General features: G+C 41.0%; 1 protein-coding gene across 10 annotated transcripts in view; it reads left to right on the plus strand.

Annotated features, from left to right (window-relative positions):
- The window catches only part of FOXN3 (forkhead box N3), a 211420-nt gene extending 188970 nt beyond the window's left edge, over positions 1-22450 (plus strand). For 5 of the 10 annotated variants that reach the window (XM_065063701.1, XM_065063703.1, XM_065063700.1 and 2 more), the window contains 3 exons: positions 3650-3758; positions 12503-12526; positions 15090-22450. In XM_065063701.1, coding sequence (XP_064919773.1) covers positions 3650-3758; positions 12503-12526; positions 15090-15639 — 683 coding nt within the window. In that variant the 3' untranslated portion in view covers positions 15640-22450. The remainder of the gene's footprint in view (positions 1-3649; positions 3759-12502; positions 12527-15089) is intronic. The other 5 variants (XM_065063706.1, XM_065063710.1, XM_065063704.1 and 2 more) reach the window with 1 other exon arrangement.
- Positions 22451-23005: the final 555 nt, after the last annotated feature.

Below are 23005 nucleotides of genomic sequence, written 5' to 3' on the forward strand. Positions count from 1 at the left end.
ACCTTTCAGAAGTACCAACATGTGGAAATAATTCCTCGGATAATAAGTAGCCATCTTCACACAGCCTGGACAAAAGCAGGGAAAGCATCTGGGTACCAGGGACAATGTCTTAGCAGTTTATATACATAGTTTTTTTTCAAAGAAAGTAATTACTGTCAGTTTGGGAAGTATGGATATTGATACTTTAATGGCTATAAGTAGAGATGCGTGAGCAATAGAAATCAGTCTCACAGTGGCACATTGGTTATATGGATAACTAGACATTAATACCTTACACCACGGAATTCTTTTGATCCTGTTTAGAATGCTACAGAAACTAATTTAACAGCAAGTTGTGGTGGTTTGTTTTGTTTTGTTTTTTTTCATTATGGTTGCAGATGTTTACTGAAAGGATACACTGCATTGTCTAATGTTCTCCTTCTGCTGATGCCTTTGCCTGGCGTACAACCTTTCTGTTGTCTGTCTGCATAACTTAACTAGTCATGTAGTGGTATTGCTGCATTGTAATTCAAAGAGTTTTGGGGAACACAAGTGAAAATCAGTAGCAATAACACTGTTGTTGCAAGCTGAAATAGTTATTGAATTCTGAGTGGTGATGTCAATATACAGAGCTGTGATGTACTTCAGAGAAAAGTCAGAATCGTAGTCAAGGCCGCTTCTGGCACGGATAGTCCTGTTGAAGCCTTTCAAAGAATGGCAGCACGCTGAGCAGACCAGATGTAATTGAAACTAATTTCGTGGGCAGGAGTAGGCACCAAGTCTCTCTGGGGATGTTTTTGGAGGACAGCAAACTTCTACTTTTTCCTACTTTTTTTAAACAGTTGTTAATTCCTGAAGGGAAAATGCAGAGTGCGTGTGTTTGTGTGTTGAGGTGGGGATGTCTTCAAATGTGGATCTTTCAAAGGGAGTGTTCCTGAATGGCACACCCTGACTTCCAAACCCGCAAAGGGCCCAGGAAGATAGAGGATGAGTTCGAGCGGGGATGTCAATATATATAGAAACTATAGGCTATAAGTCTTGGCAGTTCATTTTATTTTTGTATATAGGAGTGCAGGAAAAAAGGAAACTCAGAGAGGTAAAGAAGGAAAGACCTGAGACAATAGTTTTAGAGAAGTGATGGGGAAGTGAACAGGATCTTTTAAGGAAGCAATGGGAGTTGTCAATCAGGCAAAAAGAGAGGGTAGGATTGGAGAAGGGATAAAATGAACGTCAGCCAGTTCTGCCAACAGACCAGGGTAATGAGGTAACCATGGAAAGAGGAGTTTGGGCATCGAGGAGCCTGTTGCTCTCTTTCTGTGGTAGAACTATCACTGTATTTGCTTTGAAGTTTTACTTGTATATATATTTAGACAAAATCCATAACTGACACGTGGCTCTGTGTGTATGTATAAATGTTACATTTCAATATATAGTTTGTATCAGAGCAAAGAGAAAATTCACAGATGTTTCTTGGTCAAAACTCCTGTTTCATTTCTTTTAAAGGGACTTTGTAAATGTAGAGAAACCGTACTGTGTAGGGCAGTATAAAAGCTGTCCCTCTTGAAAGTCTGTTGGAAAAACTGTGCCCATTATGTCTTTTTATCAGTCTTTCGATATTTAGCAGGTTTGTCTGTTGCTTTGAACGGACCTGTTATCTGTGTGTTTTAGGTTAGCCATATCCTTGAGCAGACTGCTTTTCTTCTATGACACTGGCATTTTGGCCATCTTAAGGTCATGCTGTTGAAACGAACATAATAAGAAATTCAGATTTGGGAGTTTTTTAGCAAGATGACATTCCTCTACGGTATCTACAAACCCAGACATCGGAGCATTGGAAGCATGATAGTGTCCCCTGAGTGAAACAGATTTGATCAATTTCTCATAATGTAGTGCTGGAGGAAATAGTGCGTGAAGTATAAATAGCAAAAGGCAATTTTAAAATTATTTTGGTCATTGAAAGCTGACCCTAGTTCTTGTAAAGTAGGTTCTGTAATTTTAGCCATGTGAGGCTGTACTTAAGCACCTAAATACAAGTGACCCATTCTGCAGAGGTGCTCAAAAGCACGGGTGGCTATAAGGCAGTGACAGGATTTGATGAGGAGGGTGATGTGCTCTCACCAGCAGGAGCAAGAAGATTATTTTCCCAGAACTAATCTGTGTGGTCTGGAGTCACAGAAGGTGAGCATCAGGATAGCAGGGAGGGAGGTGTGGATCTGGCTTGGTGTTGATAGGAAGTTGAAATGTACCTCAGCAGCTTAGTAGTAATGTACTTCTGAGCCTACATTTCTTTGCCTCAGAATACGCTAATATTTTCAGGTGTGTTTGCAATTGGGCATTTAAATTGTATGTGTTGATTCTTAGGCTGAATGATTTTTCTAGTCTCCCTGTGATTTGTTTAAAAATAAAATTTTGTAGGTGTATGTAAAGTGATATGGTTTACATTTATCTTATATTTATTTATACAAAATCTGTATGTTTAAAAATAATACATCCAGAGTAATGATCATCCTCTTTTTGGACATTCCCTATCAGGGGAAGTTACAGTGTGAATGATGACGTACAGTAAAGAAAAACTGAGCAAGCTGGCTAGCTGTGGGTGTTAAAGTTTGATTTGGGGCTGTTGGAGGTTACTGTTCCAACCTGAAGGGATGTAAGAGCTGTGCAAACAAATGGCATTATGCATAAATCCCCAGTAAGTGCCTGGGGTAAGAACTGTGTTCAGTAGCCCTGCATCCCACAGCGGAGGAGAAAAATGCTGAGGACTCGCTAAGGACAGACTCTTGCTTTGGTGGCGCCTTGGCAGCGCTTCCTCTGATGTTCCATTCACCAAGCACCGCACAGAAACATGCCTGCATAGAAAAGAAGTACTCAGTTGTAGGTTAAAATCTTGTTGCCTGGAGCTGCAGTTTTTTATAAGCAGCCAAGTAGAAAAGGCTCCGGTGAAATCTCTGGTCTGCGGTGGCCAGTACCTGTGCCACTCGGGGTTGGTGGCATCAGCTGCCACACAGGACCATGGAGGCTCGTCGGTGACTGGCCGTGTGCTGGAGCCACGTGGCTGCCGTCAGGCCGCGTGGCAGGTCACCGGCGGCAGGAGAAAGGGGCTAATTAGTGGTATGGAGCTAGTGCCTTTTTAGCCTCTTCTCTTTGCCTTCTTGGTAAATCCACATTTGTAGTTAATATTTTATTTTGCAGGAGACAAAGGCCAGGAGATTGCTGCTCAGGCAGTAAGCTGGGATGATAAAAAGCTATGACCTGTGTCCTTGCAGTGAAGTGCTTATATTCTGCTTCTCTGTAAAGGGTCATTGTTTCTTCTTGTGGATGAAATGGTTACATCTGGTTTTGACTCTAAGCACATGCATTCCCAGCAGAACAGCGATTACAAAACAAAAGTGATTTGGTTGTGCAAGGAATGATCTGCAGCAACTAGGTCAGGCAGTGGCTTCCACACACTGTGTTATCATTGATTGCTGTTAAGTTTTTTGCATTGGAAATAGCGTAGCATTCGCAAGAGCTGAGGCTGAGGTGTTCAAGGTAAGCGGTGTACTGCACGAGCCTCTCTGTTTTCTCCATTAATTGAAAAGCTTAAGTGCCGCATTTTGCTCCTTCATTTTCCTAACTTTTAATTTAATAGAAAAAATGTTCTTTTTTTGTTGTGTTGTATTTTTTTCAGTTCCTCCGGGAGTGATACAAAATGGAGCTCGAGTTCTGAGTAGAGGAATATTTCCTGGAGCCAGGCCATTGCCAATCAACCCTATAGGGAGCATGGCTGTTGCAGTGAGGTAAGAGTGGCTCATTGCGGGATCTTTATGAAGGAAATCAGTATTTTACAGAGAATGTCAAAGTATATGTGAGCTCTGCTCAACAGATACTTTGCTGTTTGCTAATACTTCTGAGGTTCTAAATGAAATAAACCTCTGCCACCTAAAATTCTTGGACTATCATTCTTTGTAGAATAGTTATGGCGTGTCTGTCTGTTGCACACTGTTTTATAAAAAGCAGTTTTATTTCCACTAGCAAATTGCAGGCAGTTTATGGTGAGAACCTCCTACAGTGACCTGTTTTTCTAAGTGCAAATGCTTTTTCCTGTCCCTCCCTCCCTTTTCCTGAAGACCTTTTCCTGGATTAAATACCAGTGAGAAGAATATCAATAATATTTAAGCAAATTCTGAAAGATACCTAAATATATAGCCATTGTTTTGTCATTAACTTAGGTCTTTGTGAGGTGGTTTCTTTCACTACAGATTCTATTTCAAGGTTATACCGAAACATTCAAGGGTAAAATGTTGTTTGAAGATACTCAACTTTTTCAGAAAGCAGAGCAGTAAGAGACATCTAGTGATGGCAATAAGAACTGTGGTTTGGTGGTTTGTTTTACTTAAAGCAGTGATGGTTTATTGGTGGAAAAACAATTTGCCTCAGGTGTAGCTCCCATTTTCAGTCAGTCACAACAGAGATTAATTTGGTCTAGTGTGCTGCCAGTGCCCTTCTCTTTCAGAACGCTCACTATCTGCAAACGCTGTTTCAGCTCAGGCAGTCAGGTATTCTGGGGGAGGTTTCATAATTAACGCTGACCCTGCTTTGCTGGGCTGTTCCAATTACACCCTCTGATCTCAGCAAATGGCTGCAAGGCAGTGGCATAAAGTATCTTGATAGCTACTTGTTCCGTTATTATTTACTTGCGATTGTTTTTCCTATTTGCTCTTTATTTTTTTATTCCTTTCCAGAATCTGTGTCTCGCCTTTTGAGTGCAGTATTTCCATCTAATGGAGGGAGGGAAGGAGGGAGAGAGAACCTATGGCATTCATATACTCTTGATGCTTAAAATGCATAAAAGAGAAGACAATAATTGGGATAAAATCCATATTTTTTGTTGGGCAGCTGGTTCAGCTGGTTTTCACATTTGCTACGGTGAAGGGATGCAGCCCTGAGGGTCATTCTCCAGAAGTGGGCAGAGTTCCTCTCCATCTCGCTTTACCAGTCTGGTCTCACTAGCAGTGGAGGTCAATCATCCTCATCAGCTTTGCCTCTGGCTTTAGCCAGGGTTTATATTCTGCTCCAGTGGGGATTGCAGAGCTGTGAGACTACTGGATCATTAATTATATACAATTTTAATGAGGTATCCAAGCTAAATGGAGGACATAGTGGTCTGAATATTCTCTCTTGAGTTAGAATAGACCAGTTGAGGGTTGACCAAGTTAAAGCATGTTGTAAGGGCATTGTCAAATGCCTCTGTAACACTGACAGGCTTGGAGCATTGACCACCCCTCTGGGATGCCTGTTCCAGTGTTTGACCACCACCTCTGTAAAGAAGTGCTTCTTAATGTCCAGTCCAAACCTCCCCGATGCAAATTTGAACCATTCCCACACATCCTGTCACTGGATCCGAGGGAGAAGAGCTCAGCGCCTCCCTCTCCACCTCCCCTTCTCAGGAAGCTGTAGAGAGCAGTGAGGTCACCCTTCAGCCTCCTTTTCTCCAAACTAGACAAGCCCAAAGTCCTCAGCTGTTCCTCACAGGACATTCCTTCCAGCCCTGTAACCAGCTGTGTCGCCCTCCCCTGGATACCTTCAAGACCAGCTCATCCTTCTTAAATCATGGGGCCCAGAACTGCACACAGTACTCAAGGTGAGGCCACACCAACGCTGAACGAAGCGGAATAATCACCTCTTTTGACCAGCTGGCTCTGCTGTGTTTGCACCCCAGGATGGGATTTACCCTCTGGGCTGCCATGGCACACACTGCTGACTCGTACTGACCTACTGCCGACCAGCACCCCCAGATCTCTTTCTGCAGGGCCGCTCTCCAGCCACTCCTCTCCCCATTTATTTTTGTGCCTGGCATTACTCCTTTGCAGGTGCAGAATCTGGCATTTGGACGTGTTAAACATCATCCCATTAATCATTGCCCAGTGCTCCAATCTATCTAGATCCCTTTACAAGTCCTCTTGTCTCTCAGGAGAGTCAACAGAACTTCCCAGTTTGGTATTATCAGCAAATTTGCTAATTTGTTCAACTCCTGCATCCAGATAATTGATAAATATATTAACAGAACTGGCCCTAGAATTGAACCCTGAGGATCACTGCTGGTGATCAGTCACAAGCCAGGTGTAGCCCTACTCACTGGAGTCCTTTGAACTCTGCCCTTCAGCCAGATCTTCACCCAGCACACCTGCTGATCCCACAGCTGTACATCTTGTCCAGAAAGATGCTGTGAGGGACAGAATCAAAAACCTTACTAAAATCCAGAAAAACTACATCAACCGCCTTCCTTTAATCCCCTAGGCAGGTGACCTTATCACACAGAAGGATATGAAATTAGTTAAACAGGACTTCCCCTTTGTGAACCCATGTTGACTGTGCCTGATGATTGCATTATTCTTTAAATGCCTTTCAGGAGCACTTAGTACAAACTTCTCCATAATTTCTGAGGAACTGAGGTTAGACTAACAGGTCTGTAGTTCCCTGGCTCTTCTCTCATATCCTTTTTGTAGATGGGGAAAGCACTGTCCAGCTTCCAGTCGAGGGGACCTCCCCAGACCTCCAAGACCTTTGGTAGATGATCAAGAGGGGTTCTGCCATAACATCTACCAGCTCATTCAGTGCTCTGGGATGAATCCCATCAGGCCCCATGGAGTTGTGAATATTCAGCTGATACAGCTGGTCCCTTACAATTTCAGTGTCCACAAATGAAAAATCACTGTTCCCACACTCATGGTCCTGCTGGTGCTGGTTCATCTGTATTTCGTGCTTTGACCCTGTTTCATAATCAGGGTTGACTCGAGGAGATAGAGCTGTTTTTCCTTCCAGGCCACTTGAAAATTTCCTTCTGTGTAGACATCCTCACAGGGCTGTGCTGTAAGGCTGTATGTAGTTAAATTTTGTGTGTTTTCTGAGGACTTCTCTTGTATTTTTACAGCAAGGAGAATAGGATCTTTACCAGCTACCTGTTAATGTAGAATTGGGAAATTAGGGATTTTACCGCTCCCTTGCTTATGTTCATTTTTGTCTGTCTCAGAGAAAAGCATTTATAATTAGTGAATACAGACATTTCTAATTCTTTTTGTTCTCTTCTACAGCCTTAGGCAGTATTAGAAATAGCTTGCTATGAATATATTCCTGGTCTGCATGATGTCTGCTCATATTTAAGGGCTCCTGCAATATCCCGTTTTTCCAGTTTTTGAAAAGGGGGTGGAAACTGGAAGCTTTCGAGAACTTAGGGGGCTCTGCAGCAGCCCAAGTTCAGCAGGCAGTTTTGTCTTGTTTCTCTTGGGGATATTAAGATCCAGAATTTCTTCAGGAAGGTCAGTCTGGATGCACGGCGCCTCCTAGAACATCACCTGGTCCTCTCAAAACGGAATGCTTTGCTATCAGTTACTATAAAAATGACACCCTGTTTCTTGATGCTTATCCCTTTCCTCAGATACACAAGGATAAATAGGGTAAATAGGACTTGTCATGTTGAGCTGCAACTTCTGCTTATCATGTGCAGCAGGGGCAATTCACCACAGCATCCGTGCAGCCTCCTCCTGTTGCAGCTGGGAGTAGGAGGACTGCTCACACGGACCCAGCTTTCCTGCGTGGAGGGAGATGCTCCAGGCAGGCTGGCAGGGGATGATTTTAGACCTGTTCAGCTTCAAGAAGGTTGATTTCCCCTTCCAGCTTTCACTGCGGGGGGATCTGCTGGGCCCCCACAGAGGTGGTGCAGTCTCCCATTCCGGTTGTCTTTGGAAATTACGTGCCTCTGCCTATATATTGAGGATCCAAACAGCTTCTTTCCAAGAAGTTTTTACTCAAATGTGTATTTTCTTGAGTTCCTTTGGTGCTCTAAGTGAAAAGGCTAAAACCACCTAAAAAAGGTGGTTTTCATAATTTGTTTTTTCATTGCATAATAAGTTAAACCTCTTAACTGATTTTCTTCAGTTACCATATGTAGGAGTTACAGGTTCTTCTGCGAAGTGCTGGTCTTCTATTACCCCTTCCTTGCTGTCTGAGATGTTTCTTTCATTTAGTGTGTTTTTTCCTTAATATCTTAATGGTCTCCAGTTTTGTTGTCCGCTCCGCTGTGTGAATAACTGCAGTGTGTTGGACGGTTGTGCAGGCTGCCATTAGTGTCAAAACAGAGTGGCAAAAAGTTTGGTCTTGGGTTAAATTTGCAGTTGTAATTAGGCGGGGTGTTTTGACTAATCTGTTATTCAGAACGGAGACTAAAACCATAACATTGCAATAAGCTGCTGAAATCTGTGATTTCTGATGTGTTAGCTGCCATCAGTTGGAAAGTTTACTGTGCTGTTCTTCAGCTATGTGAATGGATTTATTATCATGTTTTGTTCCTGAACAAGGTATTGATGTGTTGCTGTTCCCATATAATAACTTTATTTTTTAGATATAAAATAACGCACAATTGGATTAAGTAGTTTGGATTTAAAAACCCTACTGAAAAATATTTAACAAACACAACAAATCCACTACTTTCCATGAATAAAGAATAGCAATTGAGGAAAGCATCATTATGTTGTAGTGCATTTGGCTTAAATTGTGCAAATAGGCCTTTCGTTCCAAACTAATCTACAAATGGAAAAGGCATCCCACACTATTTTTACTTTGCAAATCATCCTCTGGTGTTAAGTCTCCACAGCAGAGCATAATTGGATGTGTTTTGACAGTAGCTCTTTATTTACTTTATTCACACCACTTTTAGCTTGTTTACCATCCATATTTTCCGTGTTGTGGCTGACAAGTCTGAGACCCACCCGAAGACAGCAGGAGAAAATAACGCTTCAAAGCTGCACAGCGTGTTGCATGTCTCTAACATGAGATCCATCATACATATTTTTGGCAGACCGTATCCCCATACAGTTCTCTTGAGAGAATCTAAAAGCAAATGCAATGATAGTCTGGATATGTAGAAAAGGAAAGAGTGAGTAACAAAGGTAGTAAATGACAGCAGGCAAAGCCAGTAGTACCTTATATGCAGCAAGGAGTTGGCTGTGCTTTGAAGGCGAGCTCTTGCTCTTACTATGTACCTCCGTTGGAAAACAACTTTGAAATGTTTACTTACGAGAACTTCTGTGTCTGCATTAGTAGGCAGAGTCTCTAAGAAAGTGATCAGTGCATCTGCCAATGTGTATCTGGGCAAGGTGCAAGAAGCTCTATCGTAGATAATCGCTTTCCACATGAGTAAGGTGTTACCAGTTTCACCAGCCCTTTGGAAGAGCGTGAGCTTGGAAGCTGATATAATATTAGTGCTGTTGGAACTACAATTTTGGTGCATTCAGCAGACAGCCTCCACCGTGATGTTTATTATGTTTTGTTTCCTCGGTTATCCACAGTGGTGAATGGTTTGTGTCTATGTCCACGTCCTGCCACGGTGCAGGACACCTGCTGAGCCAAAGCCTCACCTGCCTGCCGTGGGCAGATCCTCTGAGGTGAGGCTGGTGGAGTTACACTCCACAGAGAATCTCACCAGCTGTGTGGCAGCTGGAGGGGAAACAGACAGAAGAGTTGGCAGCCACCTTGGTGGGCAACCTTAAGGAGCAGCTAAAACCTTTGGGATTTGGGAAGATCTAAGCAGAGCCGGTCCCAGTGAAGGTGCTTTGACTGGATTTGCCATTCTCTTTGTTTGTCGATGTGTCAGAAATGTCAGGTTGAAGGGTAACATGCACTCCATTGCTGAACTGCCTTTTTTAACCCATATTTCCCCAGAATGAATCCAAGCTATTGTTTCAGGCTAGTTGAAAACTTGGGCAAAACTTCTTCATCTATCTCTTATGCCTTGATAATAGGTCAAATTATGTTTGGTAGTGTTTGTTAGAAATTCTTTATGTGTTTTGGTTTGTGGTTTTTTGGTTTTGTTTTTTTTAAGTATTGCACATTAAAAATAAAAATGAATGGGAAATTATTTGGGGTTTTTCCCTTTTTCTTTCAATTCTCATTTCTCACCAAGCATTTGTAGCTTCTCAGGAATTTCACAATTATCTATAAACTGCAAACACAAGCTTTCTGGGGAATTTCACTAAGTAAAAATAGTTTTCCACTCAAGCTTCCAAGACAAAATGTTCCCTTTTCTGAAAGAAAGCAAGCGCATCTGCATGGACAGAGCTGCTGATCCTCCTTTATTGGGGGGGGGGAGACACACACAAAAAAACCCAAGACAAACACAAAAGAAACCCACAAACAAACAACAAAACACCCCAAAATGTGATGTTAACAAACCTTCACCCACTTCATCATGAGTAAATTTTAAAATATGTGTTGTTCTTCTAGTAGTGCCACAGTTACTTGTGCAGTTCCTGTTCACTGGGGTGTGAAAGGAATGAGTTTTGTGCCTAGCTTTATTCAAAGACAGAAGATAGTTATTTATTATTATTTTCACTTTAAATTTATAGGGCAATTACTAGATGATTCCTCAGGCCTAGCTTTCATTATCATGACTTTATCTCTCATGCTGGCTTTATTTTTGCTTCATTTTTCCTCCCTTGAAGCAGCCATTCAGGCAGCGATTAAATAAAACAAACATAAGTAACGTGCGGTGTAGATACCAAAGCATAAGTAAAGTCACACACTTAAATTATCTGTGAATTATTAATTTTGCTTAGGTAAAGGAACTGGTAGGTACTTCCTTTTATAAATTCTTAATTGTATATTCTTCATGTTCTTGCTTATTACTGACGTGATCAGCGTAACAACCCCCAAATCATCCTTGTTGCTTTGCGTGAGTTAACCATGACAGCTGAAGGAATCCTTTAGTGACTAAAGGACAGAAACACTGGCTGGCTTGATTATTCTTTTTTGCAAAATGCAGAGAGCTGCATTTGTCTTAACTTCGCATCAGCTGTTGATACTGACAAAGTGCTCTTTCTGCTGGCAGTTCATGACTCGAATTTACTGTGATCCTTTGCATACAATTCTGCTGTGAAATACCCTTGTAAGAGCTTCTGTCAATAGTGTAACTGACTTGTTGTTGACTTTTAACTCAATAACCCCGATAGAATCTCATCACACAGCAGGTGAGCACCACTTACTTTTCATATGCTTGCTTACCCTCCTGTCTGCTGGTACGTAGTAGTTTTAAGTAACAGTTCAACTACCTGTAGCTGAAAGTTCTTACTGTCCTGAATTTCCCTTTGAAATTATGTTAACTATACAGTCAAAAAAGAGTGTTGGGGGTTTTTTTAGCATGTACCCATCTTACCTGTACTGCTTTCTTTGCATCTTTTAAGTGGGTGTTTCTAATTACATACAAAAACTGTCACCTATGGGTATACAATATCTGTCATCCAGAAGGATGAGAGAGAGATATGGTGATATTTAGACTCCACATAGGTTTGCTTTGTTCATCAAAGAAATATACCTGTCTCTGGTGTGGAATACAGTAAGTATTTTTCAGCAAAACATGTTGCCATTTTGCAAACAGAAGTGTGATTACCTTTTTTTTAAAAGAGCTAGTAGAGAAATTTAAGGAAGATACATCCACCCCTGGTAAAATGACTGAGATTTTTGTCTTATCCTGAGGAAGACCCCTTTGAAAGGCAGACGCACCAATGCTCTGCAAAGGACATTATTTCCCTACTGGTTTGAGATCCAGCTGCTGAGAGTCACATCTGGCTCCAGGTGACATTAGTGGCAGAACTCCTGTCCATTACCAGTGGGTACAGAGTCAGGTTTTCAAAGGTCCAAACTTACTCCACAGTGCTTGAGGGTTGTGTCACTGTGCTACCACCAAATTAATATACTTTAAGAATCTGTGCATGGTACTTTTATCTGTATAACTATGGTTAAGATCCCTCAAGCAAATAAAATGGTCCATGCCAGTAGGATGAAAAGCTTTAGGAGCTCCCATGGACTTCCTTGAAGGGTAAGCCACTGCTTTAAAACTTCTGAAAATACATGAGTTTCTGGAAATTTTGAAAGTTCTGAACAAAGAAATGGGGAAAAAATAAGGTATAAATTGTAATAAATTTCACCTCACTGTTATGGTAAGCACAGAATTCTTAAATATCTTTTCTTTCCCTCTATAATTTAAAAATCATCCAAACATCAGAGCAAATGTCGGTTTTAAAAATCTGTTATTGTTTCAGTAACACAGTTATAGAGTTACAACCAGAACTGTGAGCAGAAATAGATTCAGCTGGCCAGAATCTGTCCCCTGAGACCCTGGGGAGTTCTGTCCACTGGTTATCTAGATGGAGCTAAGTAGATCACAAATTCATTTCTTAGTGAGTATGTGGCTGTATAAGAGCAATATAAAGCTTTAGAATGTCACAGCAGCACAGGCAGAGTATGAATGGTGTAATGTTAGTTTATTCAACTTTAATTAATCTACTAATATCAAGTATTTCTTCATGTCTTATGTTGGAGCTATTGTGTATCACGATACGAATCAGATTCATTTACTTTCAGTGTGACTTTTAATCTTGTGAATATCCTAAAACACTCTGCCTGTATAACTCATTCTCATTTCTGTGGATACACTTTGCTAATTCTCTCCTTGACCTGCTTTCTCTTCCTTTTTTATTTCCCCAAGCAGAACTGGTTGGAAATCTTTCAAAATGTAAGTGAACACCAAAGATTTTTCTGAGATGAAATTGCTATCCATTTCCTGACCAGTTCCACCATAGGCTTTTCTTCTGAACTATATTGGTGTTTCCTTTCCTCTCATTTTTTGAAAGTGCTTTCTTCTGTGGTCTTCTGGTTTCCATTGTCATCCTCCCTGTTGGCAGTCTGGCCCTGTGGGATGCTAACCCCGCAGTAATGCACCTTCCCCCAGGATGTTGCTTCTGTGACCCCCAGGCCTCTCATTCTATTTTTTGCTTTTTTGAAAGGATTGGGAGCTGGAGTAGGTCCCATGGACAGAGCTTTTGAATCCAAATTACAGCCCCTTTATGTAAAAGCAAGAACTAGAGAGTCAAGAGTGGGGAGAATGAGGGATGTCTTTTTGGCACATGATTGCTCTGCTCCGTGGAACTATCCTTTTATTGATAGTCTCTCAGTACAAACTAACTGATAGTGGAACTAATAACACGAAAATGGGCATCTTGATGTAAATCCCATCTGTTAGAAGCCTCGTTCGCTAATAACTGAGTCAGTAGAAATCCCATTTGAGTTCCCACCTATTCTGTCCTGTGTTTGTTTCCTTGGAGCAAGAATCTATTGCTACTTTTTTAATGGAAAATTAGAGCATGTGATTTTTATTGAGCCACATTGCTCTGACTATTAGCTGCCTAGTAAAATCAAGTAACTTTAATTTTATGCTAATTTATGATAATTTTTAACATCTTTAAATGTAAATTTACCCTAAAAATGAAGAATCTGTCACTTAAAATGCATCACATGCTTCCTTGTAATGACTGCTCTTAAGGAGTTGGTTCTCTATTCACCTTACAACTAGTTGAGTATGGATGATTTCTTCTTTTAAGCATTTGGCATCCTCTGATGACAACCCCTGCAGTGGCAAACCATCACAGAGTAAATGCAGCTGGCTTGCTGCACAATCATGAATGACATTGCATTTAGTTATTAATAATTGAAGGAGCTTTGTGTATTCCTTCTGGGTTCTGTATATAATTTATGGATCATAAAGCTACTCAAAAATCTAGCGGAAAATAATTTTGTTGAGCAAAAGAGGTTGGCAAGAGTCTGTCTCTGCTAATAACTGGGCCTTCTATTATATAGATTTCTTCGAAAATACTGTAAATAAGAACATTTGGAATGACTGGTTTATTTGCTACCTTCTAGCATTGTCCTGTCATCCATTCACAAAAGCCTGTTTCTTATTTCAGCAGGCTCTACAGACAAGAACATTGAGATGAATAGGAACTCTGAAATTATATACCGCTCCTATATTTTCCACCTTTCGGCCTTACCTTTCAGAAATGGATAGCTCTCTACAGTTTCTTCTATAACAAAACCAGACATGAGGTCCATTCTCTGAAACCTGAAGCACTTTCCCATTTTTTTAAGTGGGAGAGCAGTAATGCTCTGGACTCAACACTGTGCCATTACTCTTTAGAAATATTTATGTTCAGTGCATGCGTTTAAGAAAAGGTTTTAATCCAATGCTGCCGTGCGAGTGCAAAAGCACTCTAGTGATAGCATGAAGATGGCAAGAGTAGATTTTAAAGCAGTTCATCATGTGCTAAACAGTCTGCTTGTTTTCTTTTTTTTAACTGCTAGAGGTTCAAGGCTGGTGAACGGGCGGGTAGCAATGATGATGCCTTTACTCAGTGATAAGAATCCTTCTCTCCTCTTTTTCAGCAGGAATTAAGCACTGCACAGGGTCTGTCCCTTCTTTAACAGACTTGCAAGCATTGTATTCTCTGTTGTAAGGTCAGTGTAGAAAGAAACACTCATACTTTTTAAAGATAACATGCTGCAACAATTCCCACAGCACCGAGTGCCAAAAAAAAACAAAGGGTAAAATGACAATTTCTAGAGCAAAACTAGATATTTTTTTCTGTTGTTTGTTTTTAAACACGTCATAATATTTTATTGGCAGCTAGTGGCTTAAGATTGTATTGCTTTTAAGATTATTCATAAAGGGATCACAATCAGAAATGTGACTGGACCTGGTTTTTACGCTTAGTTGCTCTTTCTGTTGGAAAGAGTCGTAAATGGAAGCTGCGCTACTTCCAGGTGAAGCATCTCTCACGCTGGAAGGCCAGAGCTAGCAAAGAGTCCTTGAGAGGAGGCAAAGTACTCCAGAAAGCTCGTGTCTGTTCCTCATGTTATTGGTAGTGTCATTTTAATGGGAAAAGGGAGAGGATACTTAGGCAACTCATCAGAGTTTATTTAATATCCAGTAAATAAAATAAGGGCGAGGGTCATCTTCTTTTTTTTTGAGTTGTAAACTATTAGTTGAAACATAAATCAGGACTGTCTGACATGGTTTAACGTAACCATCCCCTGCTTGCTCCTACCTCTTGTGCTGTCCTTTGGCTTGTTTGTCTGGAGTCCAACCCACAAGCAATTTGAGTCAGGCTTTGAAACCAGCTTGCATGGACATTATTTTAATAGTTGTAATTTTAGATTACCTGTCAGTTGGCTTTACCATCTTTTGCACTGAGGCAGGATCACATCTCTGTGGCTTCTAAGTCTGCTTCCCTTTGTTTTTGCAGGAATGGAATAACCAACTGCCGGATGCGGACAGAAAGCGAGCAGTCCTGCGGCTCTCCGGTTGTCAGCGGTGACCCGAAGGAGGATCACAACTACAGCAGTGCCAAATCTTCCAACCACAGGAGCACATCACCTGCCAGTGACTCCGTTTCCTCCTCTTCTGCTGACGACCAGTATGAATTTGCAACGAAAGGCAGCCAAGACAGCAGTGAAGGAAGTGAAGTTAGCTTCCAGAGCCACGAGAGCCATAGTGAGACAGAAGAGGAGGACAAAAAGCAGAATCGGAAGGAGACCAAGGATTCTTTAGCTGACAGTGGTTATGCGTCCCAGCACAAGAAAAGGCAACATTTGATGAAGGCGAAAAAAGTACCAAGTGACACACTGCCTCTTAAAAAGAGACGTACGGAAAAGCCCCCTGAGAGTGATGATGAGGAGATGAAAGAAGCGGCGGGATCACTCCTGCATTTAGCAGGAATCCGATCCTGTTTGAACAACATCACCAATCGGACGGCAAAGGGGCAGAAAGAGCAAAAGGAAACCACAAAAAATTAGAACAAATCAATGATTTGTTTGAACTTACAAAGTTTTGTTTCAGCACGTCAGGTGAATTCTAATAATTTGTGGCAATATCAGCAATTTTTTCCTTTTTTGTTTTTCTTTCTATTTGTTTTTGTTTTGTTTCTTTCTTTTTTTCTTTTTTTTTTTTTTTGACCCTTAAGATTTTTATTTTTAAAGGAGATTGAAGCCATAGAACTCATACTGACACTCAGCTAATTTACAAAAGCTTTTCATTACCTGAAGACAAAAAGTTAACAAAAAAAAAAAGCCAAAATCGCCATTGCTTTCTCCGGCCTATCAAAAATGCATGGTTGAATACGCAGTGACATCAAATTGGGCATTTGGAAATCCCTCTTATACTAGAAGAGCTGTGCATAATTTAGTAATCATTCAGGCCTGGCCCTTAAGAATTGTTTTTAATGGCCTTATAATTGGGTTAGAAGTGAATGTGAATAAAGAGATTTGGGGAAAGAGGAGGCACGTACTTCTCAGCACCAAACCAAGAACCATCTAGTGGCACTTGGATACGTTGTGCCATAGAAGTCTTTGAACGGCCACTGGTGGCAACCGCGCAAACAGTAACGCACTTGTAGTGCTTCATGTACTATTATATGTGGCTTATAATGTGAAGACCGATAACTTTAAGTTTGGGGAAGTTTGAACTATGTATGCAATGGGTTTCAATGAAATAACAAGAAGAAATGGGAGGGGGGCACTGTTAGTAGCATCGTTAATCATTGAATTCTGTCTTCTATATTAAATTAATAGAATGTTCAAAAAGCCATAAGCCCGAAGATTGGCACCGCGTGCAAAAAATAATAGTCATAGGGAAAAACAAGCTATGTCTTCTAAACTGCCTGAGTGAAAAGCAATCAAGTCTAAGAAATTACAACAGATACTAACGAAATACACCAGAATCTTTTTCTGTGGATCAAATCCGTGATCTAACTGGGGAAACAAAGCTACAAAACCTGCCATTAATAGTGTTCTGTATTTAAAAGTAAAAGGAAAGGGTATTGGTGAGCAGTAAAATTCAGAAGTTCAAGACAAGAGCTCTTAGACTGCCCTCAGTAGTGAGTGTGCAGTCACTGCCAGCCAGGACTCGTCTGTGCAAAAACGACAGCAGATTTCCAGATTCAACCAGCGTAGCCAGCAGAAGAAACTTGATCCACATTTCATGGATTCCTTTTGGGAGGGGGAGAATACAAAAAGCAAACAATTTTTTTAATTCAAAGATGACAAAGTTCTTGTAAGGTAAATAATGTATTTAGCATGAAGCATGAATTATTTTCATATAAATATAGAAAATAGAGAAAAAGGCTATGCCTCTAATTTTTAAGCCCTTAGGCTTAGAGTTTGTTTTTTTGGGTTTCATTTTTTTGTTTGTTTTGTTTTGGTTTTGGTTCTTTTTTGTTGTTGTTGGGGTTTTTTTGAAGCAGGTGTTTAAGGTTTAACCTTCTTCAGGGACAAACACTGACTGTTGGGGAACTTACTCTGCAATATTAAAAAATAAAATCTTCATGCTCTGGTAGGGCTTGGATGGTTGAATTATACTGCCTTGTCTGCACATTCAGCCCCTCTCTCCCTACTTCTGTTTAAAAAAAGAAAAAAAAAAAGAAAAAAAGTATAAGTGTGTCCTTTCTTCGTCTGTACATGTGTAACATGACGCAATAATCTGAGGGCAAATTTAGTAGTGAGTGTGTATGACAGAATCAAGAGAATAACGGGAGGTTAATTGAGGAGAACTCTCTGATTTGATTCAGGAATAAGTAGACAAGAAAATAGCTTTGCTAATTTGCCATGAGAAAATGAAGTTAGTAAAGAGCCTTACTGAGGTGTCCAGAGACAAAAGTGTTACAGAGTGTGATTCAGGTATAGTGCTACTCTCCTGGTAATGGCAACTGTTCAGTTGGAGATCCCTACAGCAGAGGGATGCTGTGAAATAAATAAGACAGTCTCTCTCACCTGGATTCATGAATTTGGCATAAGAGTTGTGTACTTAGAATATCCTAGAGACAAGAAGGAGATCCCAGGAACTAACCACAGAATGAAACGGTCTGTTTCCTAAAAAAGAATGTAGGTTTGTGTTTATCCCTAACAGCCATTTCAGGCAGCAGTTTCACCAAGACGGATCTAGTTTATGAAGAGTGAGTTAGAGAAGGGTTTGATTTCCTACTCAGTGGAGTGAACTAAAAATGGCATGTGGAGATGCCTGTGGTGTGGATTCAATTAGGAGGTGGAAGGATTGAAGGGGATGCTGGTCCAGACCTGTTCTGTGCTGCGCAGGCATTTTGTCATGTATAGAACGGGGCCACAGTGGGGGGGCAGCACAGCCAAACGTCGCCTCTCCTCCCGTCTCACCCAGCCTGTCCCGGAGCTGCCTGACAGCTGCTGGAGCCCAGCACATCTGCCAGCTGTACAGGGAAGGACTGAGAGAGCCAAGGACAGTGCAGGGAACAGCCCTGAGTCCCCCTCAGTTTGCTGGGCTGATGCATGCAGGGCTGATTCGCAGCTTTAGTTAAGTCGGGAGTACATGGATACTAACTTCTGTTGGGTTCCTGCAGCCCTTAAGATCAAGTTGGGGAAGACGGGAAGGACCAGTCCCTTGGGCAAGTAGCGCAGAGGTGAGTGAGCCACAGCTTTTCCCTTGTGTGACTGGACTGGGTTAATCGGCTTCTTCCCAGATCCACACTCCCTACAGCCAGAGTCTGCAGGTGGTGAACCATACACCCCCTGCACGTGAAGACTTGGTCCTTCATCTTTTACAGACTTTGCAGAAAGCAATTTAAAATACTACGGTATCAGTTTACCACCATCGTTGCTCATTAATGCGTAGTTGTACCAGTTTGGGAGTGGTTTAATATTTATCAAAAGGCAACATTGAAAAGTCAAGTTTAGTGGCAGAAAATACACTCAAACTGTGGCTCAGCCATCTCTGTGCTCCAGAGGAAGCGATGGGGTTGTGTGCCAGTGGCCAGATTCTGTCCACAGTCATGACACTAATTCCAGAGCACTGGATCAGCGTGTCAGTGCAAATGAGACCAGGATCTGCTGAACAACAAGTACCATTCGTTACTGTGGACTCTTGGTGGCTAAATATATAATTACCACTAGTATTCCTCACCTTAGAAAACAGTCATTTTGCATAAGTATCTAATTAGGCAGGTTATCTTTATATATATAAACATATATGAAATATATCTAAGACTTCAACAATTCCTTTATATACTTGCTGGTAAACCTAAAATGTTGGCAAGCATCTGTTTTCATGTAAAACTTGTTGCTCCTAGTCTGATCTGCTGAGGAGGTATTATTCAGGAGGAGTTTACAAAGTTATGTTCAGGAACCAGCAGTTTGGCTGAGGGCTAATGCCATCAACAGATTATTTCTGGAATTTAAAAACTACTTGTCCTTATTAACCCTTACTCTGTGGAGGAGAAGTACATCGTTTGGATTTGTATAAAATATTTAGGAGTCACCTTTTGAACTACTTTTGTGCCTGGCTGACAACAGCAGAATTGGTTCTACTCCATCGGAGTAGTTATCTTTTTTAGAAGAATTTAGACCGATTGTTTTCCAAAAAATACAATGTCAGGCTTTCAATCTATTTGTCTCTACTTTGACTGAATCATGCCAGAACAGAGTGGTAATTGCACTGTATTATGAACTCTCTCAGTTGCCAGACATGAGGTGGTTTGGTTTTGCTTTGTTTGCTTTCCGTACTAAGCCATTTGGGGGTGAGAAGTCATCAAATCTCCGACTTTCCATTTTCCTTACTCTCTCAGTATTGCCAAATTAGCGTTTCCCCAAGACAGGTGAGGGCCAGGGGAATCCCGGTAGGTCAGCAGGCATTCAGTGGCAAGTTTCACGTAGGTGGGAACTGCAGTGGTCTCTGGACTTCACGGCGGGTTCCTTTGAAACGGGCCTGTTGCGGAAAGAAGCTCCTGCAGGCCAGAGTTGCTGCCACACGCAGGTTTCACCGGCGTCTGCAGGGAGGGGAAATGTGCCGCTCGTGCTTGTGTTCTGCAAGCCATCGGGTGTCCTACTGCGTTTTGATGCAGATTTTGCCTGCATTTAAAAATTCAGGTGCAGGTCTTGAACAGCTTTAATGTCTCACCCCATAGCTGTTTCTGAAAGCAGTTTGATTCTGATCTTGCCCTGGCAAAACCAGCAGTAGTTCTACCGAGATCACAGGGTTCTACAGCTGAAAAGCCTGATGTGGGGGTGAGGTGTGCCTTGTGGGACTAGAGAACCATCCTGTGACTCTGTTCTCTTCTCCATGGCAATTTGCATTGAGGTCTGTATTACGGCTCCTCTGTTGCCTGAAGGGGAGAGGGGAAGCCCTGAGGAGTTGCACTGGCTCCCCGAGTTGGCCTGAATTGCTGTCTACCTTTGGAAAAGATACAGAGGAGCTCTGGGGGCTGCATTCTTCACTGGAGTGAGGTAGAGTTACATTAACGTACTTTAGCAGAGAATGAAATCCTAAATCGTATACCAAATGGTACCAGGGATAACCAAAACACGGCTTTGTCCCATTTTCTTGGTGGCCGTAATTGATTTTCACTGAGATTTTGGCTCCAAACGCATCTACAGATGTGGACAGATGCAATCTGAGGTTTTCTGGAACCTGGAGGTGTCTGATCTCCGTTTCAGTCAGTGGAGCTATAGACACCCACGTGCTCCTGGAAATCTTTACTCTTTCACTGTTATTATTGCTACCATTTTTCGTTGAATCTAGCCCTAGGCATTTCTGAGAGCATTGCACTCCTGTGCTCCTGGATCAGAATATAACTATCGAAAGAAGGCGTTTTCAATTTGAGATGCAATGCAATTTACTTCACTTCATGGAGAATGCAAACCCAGCTCCTTCAGGTGTGTCACTACTGCCTGAATAGCTCACTGGCATATTTTATAAGGAAACATTTTGAGATGTTTTCTTGACTTTGCCGACGAAAGAGCATTTGAACCGTACATCCTCCTGATTGTAAAAGAATATCAGTGTTGACCGTCTGACCAGTTAAGTTTTAGTAGTGTTCTTCACAGCCCTCCAGTAATATATCAAACACTGTTATGCACATAATGCAGCACTGTGATCTAATTTAAATAATACTTTTTTATTATTTATACTACTCTATGTAATATACATCAACACTTTGCTATATAATCTAAGTGATAACCCTCTTCTTAGTTATCTGCCAAACTCTGAATTTCTGTTTGGTTTATATTGCAGTTAGCACAGTTTCCAAGTTGTAATGATGTCTCTTTTCCTTTCAAATGGGATGTGTAAGTCAAACTATACTTTTTGTGTGTTTCTGTTTTGAGGTGGAGTTTATCAGGATTTACACACAACATTCGGTGTTCTGTATAAATCTGCATACATTTGTGAATTCATCTGTTAATCCCCTTTTATTTAGAAACTATTAATTGATGGTGGTTTATTAGGGGTTTTTATTTTTGCATTTTAATTTTTAGTACTGGTTATTCTTGAATTAAGCGGAGACTTGTCAGCTGGGTTGCTTTATCTTTGATCATGTACATGACCTTCTAATTCTTCCACAGTTCAGCAAACAAGTACTAGCTTCACTGACCAAAAACAGTCTCAACCTAATGTGTCTATGGTGCTGTATTTTGCTGGTGTACATTTAAAACCAGAAATGATTTAAAGGTCACTTTTGAGTTCTAATAAGTAGCCTTTCCTGGTTTGGGGAGTTTGGGTTTTGTTTTGTTTTAGCATTGAAACAAGGTATATTTATCTGAAGCTATATAGTGTTTTTTCTACTGTATCACATTTCCTTTTGCAAAGAGGGGGAAATCAACCTGATGTGACATCCTTTCACAGTCAGTGGAAGGGAGTTTTGTGTCAGTTCTTTACTTTCAGTTGATTTCGTTGGGCTTTGGATCAGGCCAGCAGTTACGAGAGCTCATCCTCTGAGGGTTTAAGGGACACATGACAGCTTGTGCTGGCCCTTAGTGCTAGAACCGATTTTATTGGATGCTAAAATTACCTGCTGGATTCTGGGATGGCATCATCTAGAAATGGGAATCTTCTTTCTCTGTTTACTCTGGCCTGAAATCCCAAGGCTTTCTTTTTTTCATTCAGATGACATTGAACTTGAGAACATTTTTAAGTTGCTAGAGCATTGTACATTTCCTGAGTATGTGTGTGGGACAACAACCGAAAGTCATAACCTGTATTTGATAACCAGTTCCATGCCTGCATCATTCACACTCACTACTTAAAACTGCCATGATGTAAAATGTTGGGGGGAATGATTTGTGTGTGAAAAGCATTATGGACTTGTACATTTTTTTATACTCTGATCTGTAAGTTCTGAAATATTTTGTTTTACAGAAAAAAAAAAAAAAGTGATAAAGCAATCAAAAGACCAAGAGATTTAGTATCAGTGCTTAAGGTTCACAGGACCTTAACTGGCCAATTAGTTAATTTAGTACAGTGATAAGCCAATACTTTTCCTGTACTTGGCGTCTGAAACTGCCAATTTCATCAATATTAAAATACGAACTGTGATGGGGAATGAACAGTGATGTTAAGTTGTATTTGTGTTTACCTAAATGAGCAGTCCGAAGGCAAGTGCAATCAGCTGATCTTTAGGAAATATGAAAATGTTGATTTAGAGGCATACTTGCATTTTACATTTTCTTGATGTGTAATCATATTGCCAAAGACAAACTATTTCATCAATTATTATTGTAAATAACACTTTCCCAAAACCTACCATAAAGTTTCTGTGATGTATTGTCTTCCAGTTGCAATAAAAATTACTGAGTTGCATCAATTGAACAATTGTAGTTGTGTGAATATTGGCTTCAAAATATGCCCAGATGTTGAGGAGGAACACAGTGATTTTTTTTTTTACCAATTAATTCCTTCATTATTAAACAATTGTAGCCCCTGTGGGATGTTACCTGTGTTTGCACTGCAGTAGGTATCAACTCATGTTAATTTGCTGCCATCTGCAAATGGCCAGACATACTGAATTGCTGTTGAGTTAGGGCTTGATCTTCCTTTCTCATGAGTTTTGCAGCCTGGAAACAAGGATTATTTCACTGGGAATTCAATCTTATTTTTTAAATTGGCAACAATAAGAAGAGATTCAGTAATAAGACATGTCTAGTGGTATATATATAGCATCCTAGAAAACATGGCTTTCTCATTTTTGCATCAGCCCTCCCCAGGCTTTATTCTGGCTTCTGCAGCACCAGAACTCTGAATCCTTCTGCCACGTTACTCCCTTACCTGTCAGCACGAAGGGACTGTTTGCAGGAGGAAATCCTGTAGAGCTGAGAGCTTCAAAGCCTGTTGCCTAAACTGACTCCATCATAACCACCAAGGAGGAAT

The sequence above is a fragment of the Columba livia genome, chromosome 5, assembly GCF_036013475.1.
Source record: "Columba livia isolate bColLiv1 breed racing homer chromosome 5, bColLiv1.pat.W.v2, whole genome shotgun sequence".
Classification (NCBI taxonomy): Eukaryota; Metazoa; Chordata; class Aves; order Columbiformes; family Columbidae; genus Columba; species Columba livia.